At 39.5% G+C, this 12936-nt stretch overlaps 1 protein-coding gene across 3 annotated transcripts in view; it reads right to left on the bottom strand.

The window, feature by feature from the left end:
* Positions 1–1200: 1200 nt before the first annotated feature.
* The window catches only part of MED10 (mediator complex subunit 10), a 57712-nt gene continuing 45976 nt past the window's right edge, over positions 1201–12936 (bottom strand). Inside the window, exons 4-5 of one of the 3 annotated variants that reach the window (XR_016511292.1) lie at positions 10270–10392; positions 1246–1392 (exon numbers count right to left, since the gene is read on the bottom strand). Coding sequence is in view for 2 of the 3 variants with exons in the window: in XM_090278918.1 (XP_090135044.1) it covers positions 1231–1392 (162 nt within the window). In the remaining variant the exon portion in view is untranslated. Of the gene's footprint in view, positions 1393–10209; positions 10393–12936 lie in introns of those variants that run through there. The other 2 variants (XM_090278918.1, XM_090278920.1) reach the window with 2 other exon arrangements.

The following is a 12936-nucleotide window of genomic DNA, read 5'->3' as shown; positions in this document are numbered from 1 at the left end:
GAGCCAAACCAGGGATGACAACTTTCTCAGCTCCTATGGAGTCCCAATGGACAAAAATTACATATCCTAAATATAGTATGTGTCTTCCTTCCCAGAACTCATGGGGCCACCTGTGACAGATGGTAGCATTGATTCAGATGGAAGTGATCAGGATGGGTAAGAGCAGTACAAAGACAGGTCTACAAAAAGTTAAGAGCACTGATGGGAGATGGGTTTGGAAGATTAATATACAACTGCTACTCTATTCCTATAAGAGACAGACGTGTACTCCAGGTGACGGGGATAGTCTATGTTGGCCTGCCCCACTCTATGCTGGATGATTACATAATGACTCAATTTCTTCTAAACAATTCCAGAGTAATTTGCACTCCTCTTTCACCTCACCACACAGAAAGACAACTGAAGCAAGCACACACACCTGTCTCTTCAATGTCAAGAAGTGGCTCACACCCTGGGGAAAGCAGCACACCTGGAGAAAGACCTCAGCCTGATTATTGATATCTGCTGGTTGCCAAGTTTTCTGCCTTCAGAATAAGTCAATCCCAGTTGACTCATGTGCATGCTTTTGCTGACAGAGCTGTTTTCTTAATTAGTATGGCTTTGAAGTGTCCCAAGTGGAAGAAAGAGCATTACACCATCATGCACTTTATTAAAATAAGCCCTTTGCAGGAGAAAATGTCACATTATGGGCCTGAACACTTATAGTTTCCAATAGTGTTTCTTCAGTATCCAGAAGTTTCTCCTCTTTTCCTACCTCCCCCTTCCATTTTTTTAGCACAACAAAGTGTTTTACAAGTTTTCTCTTGCTCATAGGGAAAAACATGGCCCATTTACCAAGTTGATTTCCTCCCAGGCTATGCAATTTCTTTTTGTTTATGAACAATTTTTGTCCACAGGGATGGCAGCAAATATTGGTTACAGTATAATAAGACAGATAGAGCCAGAGGTAGAAATACAAATCCTTTGAATTATCATCACAGCTTCCTCATAGACCTTGTGATTTGGAGCAATTTGTGAGCCTATAATGGCTAAAGGTCAAACTAATCTGGAGCAAAGAAAAATAAATAGAAAATTCAGAAACTGCATCTGTTCATTATTGTTGCCTCTCCAATCTAATTGTGGGAATAAATAACTTATCCCCAAGTACATAGAGTCCTCCCTTGTTGAATGAATGTTGACTGATCTTTCTACGTATGATGTATTAGTCAGCTCAGGCAGCCATAACAAATATCACAGGCTGGGTGGTGAAAAGAACAGACATTTATTTCTCACAAATCCAGAGGCTGGAAAGTCCAAGATCAAGGGCCAGCAAGACAGATTGTGGTGAGAGCCTTTCTTGGCTTGTACACAGCTATCTCCTTGTGTCCTCACATGGCTTTTCATGGTGTATGCCTGTGGAGAGAGACAGAGTGCTTTCTCTTCCTCTTCTTGTAAGGCCACCAATCCCACTAGATTAATATCCCACCCTTGTGATTTTATTTAAACATAATTACCTTCTAAAAGCCCTGTCTCCAAGTGTATTGATGTGATGGATTAGGGATTCAACATATAAACTTGGCAGATGGCACATAATTCAGTTCATAGCATATGGCCACTCTATAAAATAATGTTGAGCTTTGAGGTCTATAACTTTAAAAATTTTTGTATATGTATAAAATTTATTAAAATATAAGTGACTCATGGACATGGTCAATGGTGGGGGATATGACTGTGGAAGAAGGGGTGGGCTGGATGGGGAGGAGCAATGGGGGGGAAATGGGACAACTGTAATTGAAAAACAATAATAAAAAAAAGAAAATATATTCAGATGATATAGATATAAATGATGTATCTATGGATATAGGTGATATAGCTATATATATATATATAGATATAGAGAATATAATTATAGATATAAAGGATATAGATATAGGATGTTATAAATATGGATATAGAGAGTATATTGTGCAGGCAAACAGAAGAAGGCATTGAGCCTTCTCAGTGACTCTCAAGAGAATCAATAGGATTTCAAGAGGCAGGATTGAGGTGGGGTGGGGGTGAGCATCCAGGTACTGGCTAAGGCACCCAGATGGATGAGGACACACCCAAGTGTGTGAGGAAGTGTAGAGTCACCGTGAGAGAAGTCCCAATACCAGTTGGGTGGGAGCATGAGTGCTCTTGACTTCTAAGCTAAGGATTTTGGGAGCAACTAATTCAATTTAGGGAACTATGACAGTCCTAAGGAAGGGCCACATATGGGGGCTGCTTTGAGGTCATGGGTCTCTCAGAAGCTAGGAGAACAGGCTGAAAGGAGCAACTTACAACTACTCTAACTACCAGGTAAGAGGGAGGAAGTGGGGAAAAGGCAAGAGTGGCATCAGTGAACACTTTTATTGGTACATTTTTATCTTTGAGCTCGTAACTTTTACATTTCATACCAGGGTGGTATCTGATTCAGAGTAAAAACATAATTTTTATGCATTGAACACTGCTGACTGATTACAAAATCCTGAAACTGGTCATGTGAGGCTAGAACAACAAACAGAAATATAACTTAGGTATCTGAAGTTTTTCTTTGTAGTAAACATTAGAGGTAATTAAATATTTAGTTATGGGCAATCCATGATATGGATTCTTGGACCAAATAAGTTAATTGTTATGATTCTACACAAAATAAATATCATTAGCTATACTAATTAAAATGGTTGGATGCGCAGGGCGTTTTAAAGGCTAAGTGTAGCTACTTATCACATGCTAACGTTTTTCCATCAAAAGTGGAAGAGTAAAGAGTTTTTAATCCTATAATCACAATGTTTATAAAAGCCATGCTATAATCTTCTTAAACGTAGTAGGTAGTTAGATAGGCATGAGCAGAGTAGGAACCACAGACCAGGTGCCAAGGGTCACCAGCACAGATCCACCCGTGAGGCCTCCAGATAAAAGCCCTTAAGAGAGGGAGCTTGCAGTGCTTGCTCTCTCTTCCTTTTTCTGGAACAAGCCTGCTCGTTTCCTCACTCTTTTGTCTCTCAAGGTACATCTCTCTCTCCCTCCCTCTCTCTCTCTCTCTCTCTCTCTCTCTCTCTCCCTCTCCCACCCCCACCCCCCTCTGTTCCAAGGGCCATTCATTTGCCTATTTGCCTCTTGTAACTCATTTCTTGGGTCCATTCCTTCTATGGCTCATTTTTTCTACCTCTGTGGCTTTATAAAGAGACTTTCTGTTATAGTTTGGGTCTTGGGTCTGAATACTTTCTTAGCCAGAACTCAAGTACCAAGCTTGCTGAACTGAGGTGCTGTTTTGTCAACACTAAATATTTCACAATTCACCCCTAGAGAAATAAAAATAAAAACAGAAGTGCTTTCTTGAGAGTTTTGGTATATATCAAGAGCTATTATTAAGATATAATTTCTACTGAAATTTTGGAAACATAAAGGCTGGTCAAGAACTAGAGCCCCTTCCCCCACTAATGGTAGCTCTATGTTCATACTGCTGTATGCAGAGTAAATGAAGCAGACCATTGTTATTGGGCTTTGTTTCATAAGGAGGGGATAATGGTGGGTGGAGGGGAAATTGATTTTTGCTAACTTGAAAACAAAACCAAGTTTATAAGATAAGGCATGTGCTCATTAAAGTGTTTACAGGGCTGGTGCAAATGATTTAAAGAGAGAAACACTGAACTCTAAAAAAAAGAGAAGCAGCAAAAGCACAGTGATGTCTGGTCTTGTTAACACATTCCTGGGACAGTGAAACACCATTTAATTTCTGTCATGGATGGAAAATGCTATGGATGTGGAAAATCTATCAGATCATTGCAAGTAGCAATAATGGGGACCAATGAGGTCATTTGAGGTCACCCTCTAGAAACATCTCAGGTAATATTGAATAGAGACACCTCCCTTAAAGCATGGTGAGAAACCTTACTTTGTATATTATACAATTCAGATTTTTTAAAAAGGATGTGTGTGAACCACTTCTTTTTTTAATTGAAAGTGAAATTAGCTTTATGAAGGCATCCAATGAAGATAGAAATAAATTCCCTCAAAATCAGATTACCTAATATAATGAATGGCACACTATCAAAGAAAAAATTAAAATGGATTTTTAATTATGGAAAGTAAACATCTGAGCACATTTGAGAAGTCCCAACATACAGTCAACTTCCTTCAGATGAATTTCTGTTACCTGGGTGAAGTAATTTCTGTTACCTTACGTGTCTTCCCTGATCCCTCACCCAGTCGCAGCCAGGACTGGGTGAGAAGCACCTGGAGCTGTCTCCCAGGAGGACTTCACCTCTTCCTCTGAAACTACCTTGTTCTTTTCCTCAGCAGTCCCTGTCTCGCTAGCTCATGAATGTGGTATCAGTACTCACAATTACTTTCAAACAGCCTTGCAAGGGAGGACTTTAAATCATTATGGCATTGTTCTAGGAAAAGAAATTTGTCAATGAATAACCAAGTACACATGACATTCAATGGAGAGTATTTTTTCATTACTCACACTTACTTTCTCTTTGTGACTCCCAATCTCTAGGACTGGTTCACATCCCCAGAGAACAAACAACTATAAAATCTCCCCAATATCTGAGAAATTGGAAGGCCTTTGTGGGCCTCCCTCTAAGATCTGCAATTAAGAGAGCAAAGGGATAAAAAATCACCCTGAAGAGTAGAAGCTACCAGGCCAGGGACTGCTGGAGCTGACTCAGCAGATGAGAGGAGGTACACAGCATGCCAACCAGAAAGGAGGTAGGAGAAAAGGGTAAGGGAAAGGGACCCAGAGAGAAGCTAGACACACCGGTAAAGGTCCTAGAAAGTTGTTTGGCCTCTGTCCCGAGTGGTGAGAGGATCCCTATTATAAAATGACTGCTAAGCCTGACACCATATTAAACCACTAGCTCAGCCAGCTTCAGATCCCCCTGCCTGTGGACAGAAAGTGTGCTGATCTCACCAACTTCAAACCGTCCACGCACTGGGCCAGCTGGGCCAGAGTTCTTGCTGTGAATTAAACTAATCAGCCTACTGGTTTTATACATCAGTCTTATACATCAGTCTTACCAGCTTGGCTAATGTGAGTCTACCTCTAAAATATGGAACCACTCTCAGTGTGGCTGACCAAGCCATCTGTTTGATTCTGGGATGTTTCTTGAAAGACTGAAAACCTAGCTAATAGGAAGGCCAGTCAACCATGCCCCCACATGGCTGTAGGGACAAGACCAGGGTCATTTCTCCTTGAGACATCTACCATAGTTCTGCTGTCAGGCTTCAGAGAAGAAGGTATATAACAGGGCCTCCACCCTCTGGATAGTAAAGGGACCAAGGACCCTTCTCCCTATTGAGTTCTTCCTCGCCCACTGAAACCCCCAACCATAACTGCACCAGAGAGCCCAAGAAATGCTCTTCTGGGGATGTCTTCAAATAACTTAGAAGGTGTCTCAAAGGTTGAATTACCCCCAACCCAATTTACCCCTGAAGGAACAGACTTCTGTCAAATGATCAAATCATAGCCTTGCCGCATCCCAATAAGAGACAGGTCTAAAATGATCATGTACACAAATCGTTGTATTCTCAGAAGGCTGAGAGCTTTCATCTGTATTCTTCAGATACTTCAGTATCTGAGATTGGTATAGAGACCTGGGATCATAGAAAAATGGGAAAAACTAAAACAATGATATTCTTATTTAATAAAACACATCATGTGTTGATCAGAGTATGGAGAAATAGATAAGCAGGTAGGAGTATAAGTTTTTGCAAGCTACATAATGACAACTTAGTAATATCTTTTAAACTAGTAAAATCATGTGCCTCTTGAATGAGTCATTCTACCGCTAATATATTGCTTTGGCATTGTTTATAATAATAAAAAATGCATATTGAAAACACCAAAATATATAATGAGTAAGTTTTTATACATCCATGCAATGAAATATTACACAGTTTTTGACAGAGATAAGAAATGACCGATGTACTGGCAATGAAAAGCTATTTCAGGGTTATTAAGTGACCAAGTGCAAGTTGCACAAACTGTGTGCATATTCCACGTGTTCTTGAACAAGTGTACAGTGTTCTGGGTTGAGGCACTATCTAAAGAGGCTATTTCTGAGGGGTGGCACTGCAGGACACTCTGTGACCACGGGCATGTGCAAAGCATCAGCATAGCCCTGCTTCATCTGGGTGCAGCAAGGGTCACCTGAACAAATGTACACAAAGCATGTAAAACAAAGCCTGGCACATTGTAGGCACGGTATGAGGGTTTGCAGTTTTCAATTATTACCTTTAGAAAACATTTTACTGTGAGTTTGAACTGCTTTTATAATGAGAAACAAATTGGCATAAGAATGAACTACATTTGAGCAACCTTACTTGGGCCTGTGCATCTACCCTCTTGCACACTGTGTCTCTGCCTAGAGACTGCAGCTGGCACCACCTTTAGCATGAGACTTGTTCAACCTGGAGCCATAGACACCCTGCCGCTGAGACACTAATACCACAGAATATCCCTTCTGGCTGGAACAGATTTCCCTTTCCCTCTTGCTCTTCTGCTTCCTTGCAACAATCCATTTCATCACTTATGGTCCAGAAGGGCTTGCCCTGGGTCACTCCAGGCTGATGGGAAGGAGGCAGCTGCAGCAGTAGCAGTGGTCTCAGCAGCCTCTCTCACTTCTGCCACTGCCACAGCTCCCACATGAGGGTTTTTACAATCACAATTACCTTGGTGTTTTTAAAGAAAGAAAGAAATACTAAGATTCCAGTTAGAAATAAAAATTTTTAACTAGCAAAATGATGATGTGAGCATTGGCTATTTACATCAAGCTCTAAAATCCTCTGAGGAAGACAAGAGATTTGGGGAGAGGTCTCCAAAAGGAAATGCCCCTTTACTGATGTGTGAATCACAGTCCCAGATGTGGGTTTAAGCTAAAAACTCCAAACCAAGATAACTGCAGAATCAGGGGCATTGGGGAAGGTTTAAGGGCAATTTCAGACTTTCAAGATGGTACCCAAGCAGGCAAGCATAAAAGCCCTTTTTGCTTTTATCGAAATCATACTACTAAGCTGGACAGGTTGTTTCTCTGACTCTGGGAAATAGATACCAAATACGCACCCATACATTTCTTTCCATGCTGGCCCTCACACAGCTCCAAGTCCAGTTTTTTATTCAACTACAACAGGTCTATGGGACACTGTAGCCCATACCTCTTATTTTTGTTTTCCCACTGACCTTGGCCTCTGGATCTAATCTGCATTTTGCCTGTCCATGTATATCCTTTGTTTCTATTTCATTACTTAAATATTGTTCATTTTTCAGTAAGGGGGTCCTTTAAAAATTAAAAATGTATTTACCTTATGACCCAGAAATTCCACTTATGGGTATATACATATATCCAAAGCAACCAAAATAATGAATGTGAAGGAATATATGCACCCTTATGTTTATTGCAGCATTATTTACAGTAGCCAAAATAGAGAACGCATCCAAGTGCCCATTAACAGACAAGTGGATGAAAAAGCTGTGGTATAGATATACAATGGAATATTACTCAACCATATAAAAGAATAAAATCTTACCATTGCAACAGCATGGATGAACCTAGAGGATATTAAATTAAGTGAAAGAAGTCATTCAGAGAAGTACAAATACCATATGATTTTATGTGTAGAATCTAAAGAACAAAATAAGTGAACAAACAAAACTGAAACAGACTCATAGACAAAACAGACTGATGGTTGCCAGAGGGAAAGGGGTTGAAGGACTGGATGAAAAAGGTAAAGGGATTAATAAGTACAAATTTTTAGTTACAAAATAGTCAAGGGATGTAAAGTGAAGCATATAAATACAATCAATAATATTGTAATAGTTGTGTATGGTGCCGTATGGATACTGGAAATATCAGGGGGAATCATTTTGTAAAGTATATGCTTACCTAACCACTATGCTACACACCTGAAACTAACAAAAAAATAATGTTGAATGTAAACTGTAATTGAAAAACAAAATAAAACAAAAATCCAAAAAAACTGTCCATGTTTTCTGAAAACTATTTCACATCTTCTTTTGAGTCATGCATTTCCACCTTACTGCGTAAATATTGTCTGCCCTCATCACATCTTAGTGTGTCTATCTCCACATCTCAGCCCTTGCAGGTGCCCTGGCACACTGCCCTCTGGGCACAGCTGATCTTGCTAGCCTTTGGGTTTTTTTTTCTATACTTAGTAGTATATTTTACTACTTGTCCCTGGAAGATGGGAAATGTGAGCATCAGGAAGAATGGTGCCTGACACATAGTAGTCACTTACTATTGGAATGATAAGGAAAAAAATGCATGAGTGAATGAACAATGAATGAATGAATGAAAGTCACCAAACTGCTCTAAGGTATAAGCATCTCCCTTGTCTCCAAATGGATGTGTCAGTAAAATTGCTCAGGATTCCATCTCCTCCCTTGTATGAATTATCCGGGGGCCCTGGGACTGCACCTGGAGTCAGCTATGTGGAAATCAGGAAGGAAAATTCCATTCACCAACTGCCCTTCTGGTTTCTGCCTGTCAAGCAGACAAGCATGTGGAAAAGTTTGTGCAATCTTAAACTTCATAGTAGCAGTGGTAGTAATCATAGTAATAATAGAGATGAAAATAATAATAATAATAACAATAACAACAGGCACTCTAAATTTGAAAGCACTTCACATAGCTTTCCAACTGCTTTTGAATGCATTAGTTGCTTCCTACCTTACCTTCAATGATCCTGCAAATGCACAGGTAATCACTACTGTAGCCACATCTTTAAAAGTTCCTGTGATTTTAAATCAAGATTCAAAGGTGCAGGAAAAAAGAAACTTTTTTTATTAGCACAAAGAAGGAGATGAATATAATCCGCTCACTGGATCATTCCAGGACAGGTGGGCAGCATCTTTTTGGCAAGAGTCCTTGAGCTTCCTACCCACTGCTGTCCACAACTGCCATGGGTGCTCAGTAAACAAACTGGTAGCAATCAACATTGTGAGTCTTTGCCAGGATTGCCAGGAAGAGAATGACCCTCCAAGGCTGTGTCACAATCTCATTTCTTTTCCTTCACACTGGAATTATAATCAGTCTGAGCATCAGCTAATGATTCTTTCTTATCCATTTGATCTAAACACAGTCACTGAGGCAGTAGCAAATTGGTTTTTTTTTCCCCCCCCTTGGCCCTTAATGCACTGCAATAATGAAATCCATGACTTCCAACCTCTGCTAGTGAAGAGCCAACAAGTACAGTATGGGAGCCATAAAGGCTCATTTGTCTCCTGGCTGATTTCCCTTCCCAAAGAAGGCCCTCCAGGAGCCCTGCATCAATGGAATGGAGCACCTGTGCTGGTGGAGCTGAAAACTGAACATCAAATTCAATACAACTTCATTTTTTTAAGCAGCTGCAGCTTTTATTACTTGAATGAAATTATATCCCACATATTAATTTAATAAACTCCTTTAAGCTTACACAAAGTCCTTCCTTGGAAAATGATGCATTTCTATCACTGGCCAGTGCACTGAAAGATTTCCATCTACTGTACAACTCAAGATAGAAAGAATAGTCAAGATAAAAAATGAAAAACAACAAGGAAAAGCTACTCCCATTTATATCCTGGTAAAACTTTACAGAGTCTGATTAGCACAAAATCAGGTCATAAAGATTAAAGAGCAAGGTGAGCATCCAAACCATTTTTATTTAAATACATAAAGAAAGCTTAGGCTTTTTTTAATGAACCCCTCCTGTCTCGTATCTTATTGCCTCAGGCCTCAAGATCGCCAACCCTGGGCAAAGACTGTCTTGTCAGAGCTCACTGTTAGTCTTGCCTGTGGAGGCAATTTAGAGTAGTTGCTCTCAGGTTGGCAGAGGAACCTATGGCCCACCTTCTACTCCCTTTTTATTTTCAAGGAGAAAAAAAAGTCAGGTAACAAAGAATTATTGAGGAACAAAATGTTGCAGTAGACTACTTCCTAAAAACATATTTTAAAAGCCTTATTTTTTACTTTATGAAAGGATAATATGAGCTTATATACCTGATTTTATATTTGTTCATTCAATAAAAAAATTTTTTTCTTCTAATATCAGCCACTGGAGATATATCCATGAACAAAATAAATTTTTAAAAACCTATGTCCTCACAGAGCTTTATTGTATTATAAAACTATGTGCTATAGTCTTAAAAATAACTCAGTAGTTTTATTACACTTATATAGTAAGTAGATCCTTGGGATGAATTACACACAACATCCTCCCAGTCCCTGCAACTTCAGTACCATGGAAGTGGACAGCTCCACTCACAATTGCAAGTGCTTCAAGGTCAAGCAGGGCCACTTGTCTCTTCACATCCCAAAGTTGCACAAGGCTGCTGAGCTACATATAGACATCATCTGGAAGTGAGGAAATCAGTGCACCAGGGCAACCCTTGGGAGAAATGGAAAGTCATGGATAAATGTCATAGCATCACTGTCCTCCAGTAAAACAACTCCGAAGCATGCTTCCTCAGGTCTCCAGTGGATTAATGTCTAGCTTTTCTTAGTAGTAACCCACAAAGAAAGGGAACCCTTACTAATATTTCTGTTTTCCATGAACTCATTCCCAGTCCTCACTTTTGTTTCCTTGACATGGTCCCTTTTATTACTCAGGGTTCTTCAGAGAAATTGAACCAATAAAATATGTAGACTTAGATATAGATATAAGTATAGATATAGATATAGATGTAGATGTAGATATAGATATTTCTTTATGTGAGGATAATATGAGAAAGATTGAGATGGATGGATGAATGGATGGATGTTGATTTATTATAAAGAATTGGCTTTGGAGATCAAAGATGGCGGAGGAGTAAGTGGAAGCTACACTAACCTCTTCCCAGGACCAGTCTGGATTTACAACTTAATTTTGGAGAAATCATCTGGAATAACCAACCAAACACTAGCTGGAGAGAGGTCTTATAACCACGGAGAGACAGAAAAGGCCACCACATCACAACGTGACCAAATACAGCAAGGACGCCAGCCTGTTAAACCAAGCACACTGTTGTTCAGGGACAGCCAACTGACCTGGAGTCTGCACGATCCTTCCCCGTGTGGGAAGGGCACCCTCCCCTCGCATCTCCACTCTTATTAGGGATTTTTGGACCCAAGAGTAGGTAGGATGACGACCATGTCCAGCTTGAAGCAGCTAGAGGAGCTCAAGACCTTCGCCCATTGTCTTTTATAAGATTATAAAGGCTCTTAATATCTGAGAGGGAGGGATTGTTGTTTTTTATTATTAAAATAATTAATTAATCATTTATTTATTAAAAAAAGAAGAAGAAGAATATATGAAAGGGTGAAGCAGGAGAGTTTGTATGTACAACCCATGGGCATGGACTTGGGGGGGGATTGCTGGGGGAGGGGTGGTGCTGAGTAGAGGGGAGAAAAGGGGAAAACATTGGAACTATTGTAACAATATAATCAATAAATTATACTTAAAAAAAAGAATTGGCTTGTGCAATTATGGACGTTGAGTAGTCACATGATCTGTAATCAACAAGCTAGAAACCTAGTAAAGCCAATTGTGTAGTTTCAGTCCAGGTGTGAAGGCCTGAGAACAAGGAACACCTATGGTGTAAATTCTATCCAGGGCAGGAGAAAACCAATGTCCAGCTCAAAGAGTCAGGCATTTGAAGGTCCTTCTTAATAATATGTGCTATTCAGGTTTTCAGTAGATTGAATGATGTCCACCAACATTAGGGAGAATAATCTGCTTTACTTAATCTATCTATACAAATGTTAATCTCATTCAAAAACACCCTCACAGACACATTTTGAATAATGTTTGGTCAAATGTCTTGGCACCCTTGCTCAAGAAAATAGTAGAAAATAATATTTAAGCCATAGTGTATGTGTTCTTAAGTTTGCATATAGAATATATATATAACTAGCTTAAATGCCAATACTACGTACTGAAAGATTAACAAGAAATAAGGAAAAAGATATTAGTAAGAATAAAGTTAAATTGATAGTAGTTTATCAATAAAGTCAAGATAAGCAGCTAGTGAAAACATTGAGCCATTCAAGAGACATGGAAGAATGAATCATTTGCAATAGAAGCTTGACTGTGGTGCCTGGTTTTGTGAGACAGCTGGACTTCCAAGAGAACCTGAACTAATCTTCAACAAACTAGGTTAAACATTTAGTGTTCAGCCCAAATCTACTACTTGGCTCATGTTCAGCCTTTGGAAGGAAGATAGGCAAATTCTTGTGTTCATGTCTTTGCTGAATGCCTAAACTTGTGAATGTTCAACAGTCACATAATTCATGAGCCACCATGATATCCAATCAGCATAAAAGTGTCATCAATATGCACAAATCATATCACTTGAATTTATTGTCCTTATCTGAATAATGAATTTCAAAATCATGTATTACACTATAAATTGAAGTGAAACCCTCTTAAAGTTTTTTATGTTAAAATTTTGCCAATGAAAGCATGGATTTACATTTATTATCACAAGATACAATGCAGACAAAATCACCTTCAGTAGCAGGGCAACTAAACCACCTTCACCTCAGTGGCCCCGGTCAGCAGCGCTCCATGCTGGTTATGCTTCTGCTCTAACGTCATCCATGAAAAGACAGCAAGTATTTTACATCCAATGTTCACAGTAGGCTGATCACAGAAACAATCTATCAAACTTAAAATCTGACCTACAAAATATAATGATCACATTTTTAACAAATTTAAGTTTTTTTTTTTTTATTTCTGTTCTGTTACAGTTGTCCCAACTTTCCCCCATTGCTCTCCCTGCCCCACCCACCCCTTGTTCCCATAGTCAGTCCCTACCCTGTTGTCCCTGTCCATGGGTCATTTATACCAGTTCCTTGACTAGACCCTTTCCCTTCTTTCCCTCCCTCTCCCCCTCCCAACTCCCCTCTGGTCACTGTCAGTCTGTTCCTTGTTTCCATGCATCTGATTCTATTT

Source organism: Furipterus horrens, unplaced genomic scaffold, assembly GCF_987537825.1.
Source record: "Furipterus horrens unplaced genomic scaffold, mFurHor1.1.pri manual_scaffold_5, whole genome shotgun sequence".
Classification (NCBI taxonomy): Eukaryota; Metazoa; Chordata; class Mammalia; order Chiroptera; family Furipteridae; genus Furipterus; species Furipterus horrens.
Note: the sequence above shows the minus strand (reverse complement) of the source record. Positions and strands in the feature narration are given on the sequence as shown.